Raw genomic sequence first — 16,540 nt, forward strand, 5'->3', positions numbered from 1 at the left:
TTAATTTGCTGTGCAATTTTGTATTGCCATTAGCAAAAATTTGAATTGTGAAAACACCCCCATGGGCGAGTCCTTCACACGGGCCTCGAAGAGACTGATAGGGTGACCAGTTCTAGTATTAAATCATAAAATTTCAACATATTGAGAACCAAATCTGAGGTATCTTGACGTTTACCTTACGCTTTTTGTTACCTTGAGCATTAGTACTCTAAAATTGAATATGAAAATAATGTTATGAGAAAACACGGCACTTTAATAAACTAAAAAACTTAATGCGTGCACATTTTCTCCATTTTATGTTAAAATACGGCTCAACGAATTTCTGAAATCTCTAGTTATTAGTTTTTTGCGATTCCTAATGTGATTAAAATATCACAAAAAAAAATGAAATTGATTTTTTTTTCAATGTTTTTCATATTGATGAAATAATTTGTCAGCCCAGTTTTATAAATATAAGTTAATTATTCAGTAAAAAAAACAAAAGTTTTCAAAAATATATTACCGATTTTTTGTTTTTCTTATATTTCAATTCATGATGTACGACATCGAAAATTAAAAACTTTTTTTACTTTAAATGAGTCTTTAAGTCTGCCAAAGTTTAGTTGACATAGTAAAATTTCATTATTTCAACCAGGATGGTCACGATATTTGTTCTTGAACGCTGTCTTTTTTGACCATTTAGTTTTCAAACTAAATGGTCAAAAAAGATAGCTCAATTCTTAGACACCAACAAAATTAAAATATTTTTTTCTTCATAAATAGATAGTGAACATGTAGACGATTCCAAAATGGTAAAAAAATTATAAACATCGTTTCAATAGTTTTGAATATACAGCAAAAATTGCAATTCGGGACCCTATCCGGCTAATTGTCCCTTTTTTAACCGTGAAGGAAGGTCATTAATAGTTCTCTACAAGCACCCTTTGAGAGAAAAAAAAAATATAAATTTATATGTGTTTCATTTAATTCGTTCTAGTGATTATTAAGATTACAGAGGTTACAGATTACAAATATGAACAAAAAACTAATTCAAACTTTCCGAAAATAGAATTTGAAATTTAAGTAACCAGTAAACTACAGACCTCCGAAGGTTAATTCGCTCCATTCACGGAGCAAGACGATTTGATTACAGCCTATACCAGCTTTGTACCATATATAAGTAAGATTGATGAGCTCGAGAGGATGCAAATCTGTCTGATTTGGTTGCACTTCATGCACACAACATACGGAAACCGCGGAAGATTACAGGCCAAGCAGCGGACTCTAAGAGTCCCCCAAAGGCACGCCGTGGCCCTCTTTTGAAGGCGACCGGTGAAAAATGAAGTTGTACTCCCATTTGTTCGGCGATTTGCCGGCGATTCAGGAAAAGTCCTCCTTTTCTTTTATAGGTATACTGTTGACTGATGATGGATCAGATAGGTTACATTAAGCGGTCTTTTAGCGGGTTTCTGTCTATCCCAAGGCTCAAGGTACGAAATCCAGGTCAATCAAAATAAACGGATTGAGACACTGCGCCAGATAGTATACGACCACTTTACTCTTTATTGCTCCTCGGAGCTATCATAGTGCAAAGTTTTTTTTTCTGTTTATGATTATTCCGCTTATCAGTGACTCCCGAAAAAAGTGAAGCCGCCTTATTTCAGCCATACATATACAGTTGGAATGTTTACCTCAACAGTCTGGTAACAATTGGGGCAATAAACCGAAATAAAGCTGGAGAGGAGAAAAAAAACCACAAATTGCATCACTACCCTAAAGTATAGACCTACCGTTGCGCTTGTAATCCATTGCAAAGCAGCTAAAATCCCCAGAATGAGCCAACTTCTGGTGAAGCGGACCATTTTGGAGCTACCGTTACAGGTTGATGAATCCGAATCCGTACGGGATTTCGAAAGAACTGACACTAACTGGACCGTTTGGTTGGCACATTGGAGCACATTTGGAACGGATTGGTCCGACGATTAGTGTGTTTCCGATGAAGGCTCCAGGGCCCGATTTATCTGTAATTGAGCAATTAAAAGGAAACTGTTAAATGGTAGTTAATGGACCAATTGATCTCAATGGATATTATTTCATTTGTTTATCTTATTCTTGGAAAAAACATTCAATTTGTAATGTAAACACAAATCGAAAGAAAAAACATTCCAGTGCAGTGGTGTAAAGAATAAAGGTGCTTCAAATGGAAATGTAATTTGATTATCTGAGTATACCTTCTCAACATTGCGATATTGGAAAATTAATAAGTTTAAATTCATTGTTATTATTTCTAGCAAAGTAGGTAGGTGAAATGATAAACGATTCTATATCAAAAGATTAAAATTAAATTTTCGTAATGATTTTATATTGACCCTCGGTGAAAAGGGTAACGTAAACCTTTTTATTTTAATCATGAATTTTTAAAGGGATTTATAAGGAGGGGAATAAGGAACAAAAATCATATTTCTTCCTTTGAACATTCGTATAATGGCATTCGGGTAATTTTGCTAATTTCTATAGGATTTGTTAAGATCTAATATATAAAGATGAGTTGGACTATATATGTTTGTTTGTATGCACCTTATACAAATCCACACCGCTTAACCGATCAGCCTGAAATTTGGTACAGTTATGTATTTGGACCATGGTAAGGTTTTAGTAATACTTTTGAGCCCCTCCCATCTAAGAAAAGGGACCCTCCCATACAACTTTCGTCTTTATTCCCACAAACCAAAAGTCATGGCACCCATTTTGGCAAACCGATTATTTTTCCTTTGGCGGGGTTGTTTTTACCACCCCCATGGGCTGGACGTTAGAAACGACCATCCAGAGAGTTCACGTGTACTGGATAGCAAATCAAAGCTTGCTGAGCATTCAAAATTTGAAAGGGAAAATTTTGGCGGGTGTTTTTTGTCATTCTACTTCAAAGCACGTGAAACCGGTACGAGATGTTTGGATGCAATAATATGCCTTCATTTTGAATTGAAAAATCTAACTAGCCTGTCAGGAATACAGATATTGACAAGAACTGTACATAGTGTATATCAAAGGTCTTTACCGCCGCTGGGGGGCTTTGAGGGTCTACAAAAACGTACAGTGAACTGAACAGTGAACAATGAATTGACTTTTTCACCTGAACAACTATTTGGACTGAGTGTTGAAAAACTTATGAACCGATTTTCATAAATTCCAACTTTTAAGAGCCAACCATTCTAATATTTATGGGATTTTTCATACAGAAAGAAAAATTTATTAGATTCAGCTTTCAGCCTCTTAGATATTCTTAGAGGAATTCAAACGGGGGTTTAGAAAATTTATTAAGAAATTAAATCTAAGATTTTGAGTTTAATACAATTTAATTTCATTGGCAAATTTCTAACTTTTGAGTCATTTTTGGACATCAATGTGGCTTGACAACATTGATCACTTTTCACAATAATTAATGGGATGATTGTGTCCAACAATGGAAACATTGAAATATAACTCAAATTAAATCTATTTCATAGCGTTATAATGGTAACTTCGGTTCAGAGATAGTTTGTTCTCGATAACTTCAAAAAACTATTAGTGGAACTTTTAACGTTTAAGAAGAAGTACTTATAAAGCAGTGTGATTTTAAAAGCACACATACAATGGATCGATGGAAAAAGCTAATTTTCCGAATGGAGTCGCCACTAGCGCTCAGAGCTGTCAAACCTCATGATCAAAGTAACAGAGAAAACACAGAAAAATCAACAAAACATGGCACTGTGTTGTACTATAAGAACTCATGCGGACAAAACTCGGAAAAAAATTCCGATTAAATTTTTATTGGGAAGAAGACACTTTGTAAAAAGCTCGTATTTCAGAACTCTTCCATTCTTAAGATATTGAAAAATGAGTAAAAATTTCAAAGATATATATGTTTGATAAAAAAGTAACAGGGCAAATTTATGATCACTGATTACAAAACAACTTCTACGTACAATGCATTGATGTAAAAGTGAATCTCTATGGAAATACAGTGTTGAGATACTTAAGAGTCCCCAATAAGAATATATAGTATGAGAAAATGAAGGAAATCAGAAAAAAATGAATCATTTAGATCCGGATGATTTTTTTCATGTTTTACGTGGATATTTAACAAATTCTGAAAAGTTCAGTTCCGATCTCAAGATTTGAAGTTTTTTTTAGAATTTCACCAGTCTTAGTTTTTTGGACCTATCCTCTATGAAAAGTAATTATGAAACGATCAGATCAGTTTTCCAGATTTCCAGGTCAGCCGTCTTTGATTTTTAAACTAGGTATCCTAACGGGCTACCTATATTGTTCCAATTTTTCAAACGTGTTTTTTTACAATTTAGGGCTGGCTAAAAGTGTTTAAAATATAAAAGGGCAGCCACTGAAAGGTTAGGGGCCTGAGTTCCGCTCAAATACATGTATTATTTTTCCCATTTAAAAAAAAAAAATCTTCAAATTGTATTGTTTAATTTCCAAATTGTGATCGTGAAATATAACCTTTTGATCTTCCGATCGTAACCAAAAGAAATGACAGTCAAATTGTTGAAAACATTTCAATACATGTTCGTATTTCGAAATTTTTCGATGAATTTTAATATAAATCAAACAAAAGCTACTCTTCGAGTTGCTCGAAACGTATATACAACTAGTAAATTTTGTTTGATTATTATTAATACTCACCGGACGTCGTCGATAATTTCGAAGTACAAACAAAAGCGTTGATAAAACCACAACTCCAATTAATATAAGTTTGTCCGCTTGCATGTATGACAATCTCTCATAGTGCGTTACCATAGTTGCCATAGTTACCACAGAAATTGTTTTATTTTCATAATAAACAAGAATGAGCGCCAAGGATAGGCATGAAGTAAACACGAAAAGTTAGGCTGGCAGATTTTATGAGGTTTTAATTCATATTAAAATGAATTTCTTTTTCAACAAAGTAAAAATAATTATCTAATCAAGCGATTCAATGTACGTGCTTGTCTTAATGAATCAAGTGCAAGTGGTGCGAAAAACAATTGAATTTTATGTTATGCTTTCCAGAACTTTTCAGCACGTTTTCGAGCCTGGACATTTTTTTCAAAAACGGGTGAAAAACCGTGCATTCCTTTTGAAATTTTCAAATACAAATCCGGGTAGTATCCGGTCAAATCAGAGCAAAATTTTTCCATTATTCAAACAAAATCAGAAAAAGATAGAAGAAACTTGTACCTTTATTGATTTTGATGAAAATAATTATGAAATATCCGATTTCAGATCAGAAATTAAAACAAATCATTACACAATTTGTTTTTTTTTTGGTAAATTCAACAAATTATGTGAATACATGCTAACAAAAACCGGACCATTGTAATAAAATCCGGGTTGATACGGACTCGCCTCGACATTTTCCTTGAATATTTTGGCACGCCCGGATAAACCGGGAAATCTAGAATGCTATACGTTCTAAAAACCGTCGATGTTATAAAATTTTGAAATCGATTAAGAAATATATTAAATTGATTGATAAACATAAGAAAAAAAACAGCTCAATTGAAAATCATTATCATTGTTTTGAAGGTAAAGGTAAAAATGGACACTTATTTAAAAAAATGTATTTGAATAGATTAATCTCGCTTAATTTTAATATAGCTGAATGTCACGTGGAACGTCTGAGAAGTTTTTTTTATATTATTAAAAATAATCTTTTTCATTCCATTGAAGTAATTCAAAGGTTTATGACGGTTTTCAACAGTTAAAGAATGAAAATGTTATGGCCAGTCATTTGATCAATTTACTTGCATTCAATTTACAGTTGAATTGATCTGATAGATGTAAATGATTTCATGTCACCCTAACCCAATTTGATTCAGTACCGCCATCTGATAAAAATAAAAAGGTTTTTAATAAATACGACAGATGGAGGATTTGTATCTCTCTTGCGGAAAACTACGCAGGAGGTGCTTAAAGAAATCCATTGAAAACATGCAAAGTGAGTTTTGAACATAATTTCTACGATTACATGATCAGCGGCTAGACCAGCCAAGGCAAGGTACTCTAAAAGTACGGAACCTCAGGGCCGGCTGGCTACTGGGTAACCAACAGGGGTTGAAAATCGAGTCGCTAGCTAGATGCCCGAAACGATCAAAACGCAAACCATACCGAATCATGCTTGAGCTGAATCATTCCATTTTGTAACATTATGGAATGGAATGGATTGCCAAACAAATTATCCCTAGCCATCGCGTGGACGAATGAAATTATTTCGACTTACTTGATATCAACCAAGTTCAATGCGGAGGCCAGTGAAAATAAAAGGCATCTGTAGAAAATGCTGATGGGATGGCTGGGGATGGCAGTTTCTGCTTAACTAAAAATTGCAGTAAATGACTGAAAAATGTATGAAGCCCACACAATATGGGTATTGGGGAAAAGGGCTTAACGCGTAGAAGTCGAATATCGTCATCCGACGCCATCTTGAAATCCAAGATGGCGGCTTCCGTTTAACTTCAAAATGCTGTAAATGACTGAAAAATGTATGAAACCCACACAATATGGGTATTGGGGAAAAGGGCTTAATGCGTAGAAGTCGAATTTCGTCATCCGACGCCATCTTGAAATCCAAGATGGCGGCTTCCGTTTAACTTCAAAATGCTGTAAATGACTGAAAAATGTATGAAACCCACACAATATGGGTATTGGGGAAAAGGGCTTAACGCGTAGAAGTCGAATATCGTCATCCGACGCCATCTTGAAATCCAAGATGGCGGCTTCCGTTTAACTTCAAAATGCTGTAAATGACTGAAAAATGTATGAAACCCACATAATATGGGTATTGGGGAAAAGGGCTTAACGCGTAGAAGTCGAATATCGTCATCCGACGCCATCTTGAAATCCAAGATGGCGGCTTCCATTTAACTTCAAAATGCTGTAAATGACTGAAAAATGTATGAAACCCACACAATATGGGTATTGAGGAAAAGGGCTTAACGCGTAGAAGTCGAATATCGTCATCCGACGCCATCTTGAAATCCAAGATGGCGGCTTCCGTTTAACTTCAAAATGCTGTAAATGACTGAAACATGTATGAAACCCACACAATATGGGTATTGGGGAAAAGGGCTTAACGCGTAGAAGTCGAATATCGTCATCCGACGCCATCTTGAAATCCAAGATGGCGTCTTCCGCACAACTTAAAAATGCTGTAAATGACTGAAAATCGAATGAAACACCCACAATATGGGTATCAGGTGAAAGGGCTCAGCGAGTAGAAGTCGAATATCGTCATCCGTCGCCATCTTGAAATCCAAGATGGCGTCTTCCGCTCAAATTAAAAATGCTGTAAATGACTGAAATTCGAATGAATCACCCACAATATGGGTATCAGGTGAAAGGGCTCAGCGAGTAGAAGTCTAATTTCGTCATCCGACGCCATCTTGAAATCCAAGATGGCGTCTTCCGCACAACTTAAAAATGCTGTAAATGACTGAAAATCGAATGAACCACCCACAATATGGGTATCAGGTGAAAGGGCTCAGCGAGTAGAAGTCGAATATCGTCATCCGACTCCATCTTGAAATCCAAGATGGCGTCTTCCGCTCAACTTAAAAATTCTGTAAATGACTGAAAATCAAATAAACCACCAACAATATGTGTATCAGGTGAAAGGGCTCAGCGAGTAGAAGTCGAATTTCGTCATCCGACGCCATCTTGAAATCCAAGATGGCGACTTCTGTTTAACTTAATAAATTAATGAAAATCAATTGAACCATCCACAATATGGGTATCAGATGAAAGGGCACAGCGAGTAGAAGTCAAATTTCGTCATCCGACGCTTTCTTCAAATCCAAGATGGCGGCTTTCGCTTAACTTAATAAATTACTGAAAATCAATTGAACTACCCACGATATGGGTATCAGGTGAAAGGGCTCAGCGAGTAGAAGTCGAATTTCAAAATCGAAGATTAAAAGAACATTAATAATAAAAAAAAAGTTGTTAAATAATATTTAAGGTGTGTTAGGTACACTTTGGGAAGGACCTGATTTGAAAAATGGAATCGCTCGATCTAATGCTGGATTGATGAGTTCAGCATTCAGTTTTACTTGTAAAACATTCTCCAGTTTTGTTTGTCCAATTAAGTGTCTGTGGGGCGTGAATATCATTCCAAAATGCAAATTATCACGCTCCACAGACACTTGAGTAGCCGCTGCTGTGTGTACGACCTGTGCAAGGATGGATTTCAAAATGGCGTTGCATGGCGAAATAAGATTTCTACTCGTTGAGCCCTTTCACCCAATTACCCGATTTCACCCCATATTGTGTGAGTTTCATAAATTTTTCAGTCATTTACAGCAATTTGAAGTTAAAAGACAGCCACCATCTTGGTTTTCAAGATGGCGTCGGATGACGAAATTCGACACCTACTCGCTCAACCGTTCCACCTGATACCCATATTGTGTGGGTTTCATACATTTTTCAGTCATTTACAGCATTTCGAAGTTAAACGAAAGCTGCCATCTTGGATTTCAAGATGGTGTTGAATGATGGAATTCGACTTCTACTCGTTGAGCCCTTTCACCCAATACCCATATTGTAGTACCCATTTTTCAGTCATTTACAGCATTTTGAAGTTAAACGGAAGCCGCCATCTTGGATTTCAAGATGGCGTCGCATGGCGATATTCGACTTCTACTCGTTTAACTCTTTCACCCAATACCCATATTATGGGTGTTCTAACATGTTTCAGTCATTTACAGCATTTTGAAGTTAAACGGAAGTCGCCATCTTGGATTTCAAGATGGCGTCGAATGACGATATTCGACTTCTACGCGTTAAGCCTTTTTCCCCAATACCCATATTGTGTGGGTTTCATACATTTTTCAGTCATTTACAGCATTTTGAAGTTAAACGGAAGCCGCCATCTTGGATTTCAAGATGGCGTCGGATGACGATATTCGACTTCTACGCATTAAGCCCTTTTCCCCAATACCCATATTGTGTGGGTTTCATACATTTTTCAGTCATTTACAGCATTTTGAAGTTAAACGGAAGCCGTCATCTTGGATTTCAAGATGACGTCGGATGACGATATTCGACTTCTACGCGTTAAGCCCTTTTCCCCAATACCCATATTGTGTGGGTTTCATACATTTTTCAGTCATTTACAGCATTTTGAAGTTAAACGGAAGCCGCCATCTTGGATTTCAAGATGGCGTCGGATGACGATATTCGACTTCTACGCGTTAAGCCCTTTTCCCCAATACCCATATTGTGTGGGTTTCATACATTTTTCAGTCATTTACAGAATTTTGAAGTTAAACGGAAGCCGCCATCTTGGATTTCAAGATGGCGTCGGATGACGATATTCGACTTCTACGCGTTAAGCCCTTTTCCCCAATACCCATATTGTGTGGGTTTCATACATTTTTCAGTCATTTACAGCATTTTGAAGTTAAACGGAAGCCACCATCTTGGATTTCAAGATGGCGTCGGATGACGAAATTCGACTTCTACGCATTAAGCCCTTTTCCCCAATACCCATATTGTGTGGGTTTCATACATTTTTCAGTCATTAACAGCATTTTGAAGTTAAACGGAAGCCGCCATCTTGGATTTCAAGATGGCGTCGGATGACGATATTCGACTTCTACGCGTTAAGCCCTTTTCCCCAATACCCATATTGTGTGGGTTTCATACATTTTTCAGTCATTTACAGCATTTTGAAGTTAAACGGAAGCCGCCATCTTGGATTTCAAGATGGCGTCGGATGACGAAATTCGACTTCTACGCATTAAGCCCTTTTCCCCAATATCCATATTGTGTGGGTTTCATACATTTTTCAGTCATTTACAGCATTTTGAAGTTAAACGGAAGCCGCCATCTTGGATTTCAAGATGGCGTCGGATGACGATATTCGACTTCTACGCGTTAAGCCCTTTTCCCCAATACCCATATTGTGTGGGTTTCATACATTTTTCAGTCATTTACAGCATTTTGAAGTTAAACGGAAGCCGCCATCTTGGATTTCAAGATGGCGTCGGATGACGATATTCGACTTCTACGCGTTAAGCCCTTTTCCCCAATACCCATATTGTGTGGGTTTCATACATTTTTCAGTCATTTACAGCATTTTGAAGTTAAACGGAAGCCGCCATCTTGGATTTCAAGATGGCGTCGGATGACGATATTCGACTTCTACGCGTTAAGCCCTTTTCCCCAATACCCATATTGTGTGGGTTTCATACATTTTTCAGTCATTTACAGCATTTTGAAGTTAAACGGAAGCCGCCATCTTGGATTTCAAGATGGCGTCGGATGACGATATTCGACTTCTACGCGTTAAGCCCTTTTCCCCAATACCCATATTGTGTGGGTTTCATACATTTTTCAGTCATTTACAGCATTTTGAAGTTAAACGGAAGCCGCCATCTTGGATTTCAAGATGGCGTCGGATGACGATATTCGACTTCTACGCGTTAAGCCCTTTTCCCCAATACCCATATTGTGTGGGTTTCATACATTTTTCAGTCATTTACAGCATTTTAAAGTTAAACGGAAGCCGCCATCTTGGATTTCAAGATGGCGTCGGATGACGATATTCGACTTCTACGCGTTAAGCCCTTTTCCCCAATACCCATATTGTGTGGGTTTCATACATTTTTCAGTCATTTACAGCATTTTGAAGTTAAACGGAAGCCACCATCTTGGATTTCAAGATGGCGTCGGATGACGAAATTCGACTTCTACGCATTAAGCCCTTTTCCCCAATACCCATATTGTGTGGGTTTCATACATTTTTCAGTCATTTACAGCATTTTGAAGTTAAACGGAAGCCGCCATCTTGGATTTCAAGATGGCGTCGGATGACGATATTCGACTTCTACGCGTTAAACCCTTTTCCCCAATACCCATATTGTGTGGGTTTCATACATTTTTCAGTCATTTACAGCATTTTGAAGTTAAACGGAAGCCGCCATCTTGGATTTCAAGATGGCGTCGGATGACGAAATTCGACTTCTACGCATTAAGCCCTTTTCCCCAATACCCATATTGTGTGGGTTTCATACATTTTTCAGTCATTTACAGCATTTTGAAGTTAAACGGAAGCCGCCATCTTGGATTTCAAGATGGCGTCGGATGACGATATTCGACTTCTACGCGTTAAGCCCTTTTCCCCAATACCCATATTGTGTGGGTTTCATACAATTTTCAGTCATTTACAGCATTTTGAAGTTAAACGGAAGCCGCCATCTTGGATTTCAAGATGGCGTCGGATGACGATATTCGACTTCTACGCGTTAAGCCCTTTTCCCCAATACCCATATTGTGTGGGTTTCATACATTTTTCAGTCATTTACAGCATTTTGAAGTTAAACGGAAACCACCATCTTGGATTTCAAGATGGCGTCGGATGACGAAATTCGACTTCTACGCATTAAGCCCTTTTCCCCAATACCCATATTGTGTGGGTTTCATACATTTTTCAGTCATTTACAGCATTTTGAAGTTAAACGGAGGCCGCCATCTTGGATTTCAAGATGGCGTCGGATGACGATATTCGACTTCTACGCGTTAAGCCCTTTTCCCCAATACCCATATTGTGTGGGTTTCATACATTTTTCAGTCATTTACAGCATTTTGAAGTTAAACGGAAGCCGCCATCTTGGATTTCAAGATGGCGTTGGATGACGAAATTCGACTTCTACGCATTAAGCCCTTTTCCCCAATACCCATATTGTGTGGGTTTCATACATTTTTCAGTCATTTACAGCATTTTGAAGTTAAACGGAAGCCGCCATCTTGGATTTCAAGATGGCGTCGGATGACGATATTCGACTTCTACGCGTTAAGCCCTTTTCCCCAATACCCATATTGTGTGGGCTTCATACATTTTTCAGTCATTTACTGCAATTTTTAGTTAAGCAGAAACTGCCATCCCCAGCCATCTCCATTTGAGAAAGAATAAAATTGAAATGACCATCATTCAATTTTGTAACATAAACGAATGACGCCGATTCGAAGAAAAGTTCGATCCTGACGAAAACCAAACAGAGTGCCTTGGAGCTTCTCCTATGTCTGAATATTCCACTGCGCGCTGGTTTGAAAGTAGGCAACACAGATAACACAGAAGCATGTTGTTCACAGAGCAGATCGAAGCACGTTCATTTCTGTAGGGCTTCACTAAGGGGGTGAACGTGAATTTTGATTCATTTTTCAAACCCTGGTAACCAAGGACTTACGGATAAAATACAGAAAATCGGGAAATTTCATGTTACTATGTTTGCTTTTATTAATGTTTTTATGTGGCGTGTTGTCTGTGTGTATAAAACAATGTTCTGTGTCTTGTGTGGCGTGTAAATTCTCACTAACCGTGGTTGTGCTGCTGGCGATTGCTGCGTCGCGACGTCGTGGCTCCGGAAATCCAGTTCCGGAAGTAGGAGGGCCGTTGATTTATTGGCGTATCAACGGGATGCCGAAACTGTCGGCGCCAGCGGGCGTTACTGGACTCAGTTGTTGCAGGCGTCTTCCTTCATTGGCGTTTAATCGGCCTGCCCACGAGAGTGCCCCGTATCCGGACAGGCCGAGAAGGGAAGTCCTCCTTGAGAGTTAGGGATCCGCTGAACCCGAGGACGAAGATGCTGATCCTTTACGTTAAGGCGCGAGACCACAAGGGATCTGCGGGCCGAGCCGTGGGGAAGCCAACCGGCGTTTCCGGGCGAATTCCTTGGAACTTCACAACACTAAACGGGGACTAGACTTCACACACGGACGCCTGGTACAGAAGAGAGACCGAAACATGGAAGCAAGCTTCCTTTTCGACTTTTTCATTTCATTTTCCACATGATCCTCCTTTTCCTCCATTGACAGCAACTCGCAGCAAATGTAGCCTACTGTGGTGCTATCTTGGTGTCAGACTGAACAAGGAACATGAATTTTCTAGAGCTAAACATTCAAAACTACAAATGAAGACAAAAATCAAACGATTTGTAACCAACCGGTTACATAATTCAACAAGATTCGATAGTCTTTTTTGAAAATTTCTAAGTAACCAAAACTTGAATATACCATTGTACAGAGAGATCATGTAACTTGATAAGTGGAATGATTTCCAAAAGAAGTTTTTATTAAATGAGGGATGTGAAAGTAAAAAAAAAAGTTTTATCAGCTGAAGATATCAGGTAAATGCTATTCAAGTTTCCTTAGAAATGGTGGGTGAAAAAAATGTTTGTTATGATAGGATGAATAAGCATTCTAGGGAAATAGTTTTAAATTTCTTTAAACACAAACAATTTTTTTAAATTATGAACACGAGAAAAACAATAAATAATCTCAATCAAAACATAAAAAAGACTAACAAAACTTACATAGCTCACATGGCCTAAAATTGGCGAAATTTCTTATATCTAATGATGAATACAAAGCTTCCAAAATTTCGAAAAGTCCAACGACTCATTTTGATTTATATTTTATGCGAACCCGAGCAAGGCCGGGTAAAATCAGCTAGTTCATTTATAAATCTAGACTAAAAACTTTTTCAAAAGATTTTAAAGAATCCCAAAAAATCTTCAAAATAAGTTAAGTTTAGTTTATAAAAACGTTTTGAGCATTTTTCTAAAAACACTAATTAGAGGGCAATCGGTTGACTTTTTTAACGTTTTCAATGGATTTGATAAAAGATGTATTCAAAACCAGCCCAAAAACACGAATTATGTACATCATGAGTCCTTGTTTTGAATGCTTTCGATAAAATAGAGAAACAGGATCTTAATTAATTCTAGCGACTTAAGGCCAAAAATTTTATCAATATTGAAGTTAAAGGACTAAGTTGATTCAAGATTTGTAAAATCAAATAAATTTTGAAACAATTGGTCGGAATTCAATCAGACCAAACTGCACGCCAAATTGAAAAAAATTAGTTGTCTATTTCAGTGGATGCGAACCATGGTAATATTCTTTCCCTATAAAAATCGGGACATTTCTCCATTTTTCTTAAAGATTCTATTGAAAAAACTGTATGTTGCAGGAAACAGAAATGACAAAAATGCGTAACGCAAAAGTGAATTGTGAGCCACATTGAAGGTAAAAACAAAAAGTACGTTTTGGTAGAAAAATTTAATAAATTTAATGATGATTAACGCTAACGGTGCCAAAAACTTCATCTTGCGGCAGCCACGTGCGAAGGAACTTATGTTTTCGAAATTTTAATATAGCTAAAAATAATAACAATACCAAAAATACAAAATAAATAAGGATATGAATTTCAACCATTATTATTTTTTACTTCATGATTATCACACAAACTCAAAACATAATAAATTCTACTGATAAACTAAATTAAAATTTTCAAAAAAAAAACACAACGTAATTGTCAAATCAGTGATATTTTCGGAAAGTCATTGATAAATTGTTCAAAATGATATTCCTTATTCTGAACTTGAAATTTGCTTCAAAATAATTTCGAATAATTGATATCAAAATTGGAATACCTAAATGTTTCCATAACACATATTAAAAAAAAACTGAATTCTTAAATAAATGTCAGATCAGGTAAAAATTTAACCATGATTGTTAGAAAAATTATAATAATAATATTCATCTTAATTTACATTTCTTTTCTTCATTTTCATGAAGGGTTGATTGAAAAATTCCGCAGTAGATTTTTGAATTTGAAATAAAAAACAATTAATGGCGATTTGAAATGTGAACTTTTGATAAGAAAAAAAAACTAAAGATTCATATTTTTAGAACATAGGTATTCAGAATTGAAAAACAAAGACAAACTTATCGAAAATATTTCAAAAAATTTATGTAGCGTGACTCTAAATAAAATCAGGTAATAATAAGGTTATCTAAAATTCCGTAAATTCATATGAAAATTAAAACATAGATGAAAAAGGAACCTTTTTGAACATTGGGAGAGGACCTTTTTCCAATAAATACCTCCTACTATTATAAAAACTTATTTATAGAATTTAGTAAAAAGTTAAAGAGAACAGCAATTTGGTGCTTATGTTTAAATAATTAATTTGGTAGATTTTACCGACCTGAACTTGAATCTTTTGTTCAATTTGGATTATCACATTAAGTTTTGTTTATATGGAGTTTAAAAATGTGTCAGTTTTAAATGATCTCATTCATTGATAACTGATAATCAATCGAACCTACATTTATGCTTCATTCAATCAAGGAATAATATTTTGACGATGCATGATCTAAAATTGTAAAATTCAACAGTTGCCTCTCAAAATACGTCTACCAAATCCCAATACAAAAACTTGGAACGGAAAAAGAATCAAAAAATTATTAAACTAATATCAACAAAAATAGAAAATGAAGGCAACAAAACCCCCACCAAAAATGAAAAAGCTATATTGAATGCCACAACTAAAGATGTCCCACTGGAAACCCTAGCCCTCTTGAGCTTAGGGCCGAAATTCACACTACCTATCACGAATCTTGGACAAGTACCCATCTACCATATGATAGCGCAACTAGAATCGATTCTCAATACAACAACCGACAAAGAAGTCCAAGATTCAAATCGATGCAAAGCGGTAAACCACATCCAAAATTACCTAAACTATTGGAACGAGCATAAAAATCCCCTAACGACATTCTGCAAAACTGCACACATCATAACCAAAAAGTTCATTACTGAAAATAAGGATATCTACATCTTAGAATCCGACAAAGGAAGAAGATCGGTTATTATGTATGTTGAGGATTACAACAACAAAATGAAAACGCTGTTACAAGACCCAATATACAAACCCATCAAGAAAGATCCCACAGCTTCCATACAAACCAAGACAAATGAATTTGTTAAACGACTAGAAAATTTAAAACTGATTGATAAAAATACGGCATACCACCTAAAAACATCAAATTCAATTTGTCCAAGGATTTATGGACAACCAAAGGCACATAAGCAAAACCTACCTCTCCGCCCTGTTGTCCCCAACATAACAGCACCAACTTATGCTCTTTCAAAACACTTGGCTCAAATATTGAAAGGTGGAATCAAGAGCCCATATAGCATTAAAGACAGTTTCCAGTTCGCCGAAGAAATAAACCAAATACAGCTACCAGAAGGATATGTAATGGTTTCATTCGATGTTGTATCCCTATTCACAAACATCCCAAGAAACCTCGTAATTAAAAACCTAATCGAAGAGTGGGGCAGCATAAGGCATTGCACGGACATTAACCTAGATTTGTTTCTTGAAATGGTAGAATTCTGCCTCGAAAGCTCATACTTTCAGTTTAGAAACATTTTCTACATACAGACCGAAGGTACGGCAATGGGCAGTTGCTTATCTCCAATTCTAGCGGAGCTCGTTGTCGACACATTGATCAAAACCGTGATTGGAAAATTACATTTTCAAATTCCCTACGTACGAAAATTTGTGGATGATCTACTATTAGCCCTACCTTATGACAAAACACAAGAAACATTGGATGCGTTCAATTCCTACCACCCAATGTTGCAATTTACAATGGAACAGGAAACGCAACATAAAATACCATACCTCGACACGTTGGTTATTCGCAACCCTGATCAAACGATCTCGACACAGTGGTA

The 16,540-nt window shown here is 36.6% G+C and overlaps 1 protein-coding gene across 4 annotated transcripts in view; it reads right to left on the minus strand.

Moving 5' to 3' along the window:
* Window positions 1–16,540, minus strand: part of LOC129755375 (uncharacterized) — a 197,005-nt gene that overhangs the window by 110,840 nt on the left and 69,625 nt on the right. For all 4 annotated transcript variants that reach the window (XM_055751820.1, XM_055751823.1, XM_055751821.1 and 1 more), the window contains exon 3: window positions 1,770–2,000. In XM_055751820.1, the coding sequence (XP_055607795.1) occupies window positions 1,770–1,841 (72 nt within the window). In that variant the 5' untranslated portion in view covers window positions 1,842–2,000. The remainder of the gene's footprint in view (window positions 1–1,769; window positions 2,001–16,540) is intronic.

This window comes from Uranotaenia lowii, chromosome 3, assembly GCF_029784155.1.
Source record: "Uranotaenia lowii strain MFRU-FL chromosome 3, ASM2978415v1, whole genome shotgun sequence".
NCBI classification, from domain to species: Eukaryota; Metazoa; Arthropoda; class Insecta; order Diptera; family Culicidae; genus Uranotaenia; species Uranotaenia lowii.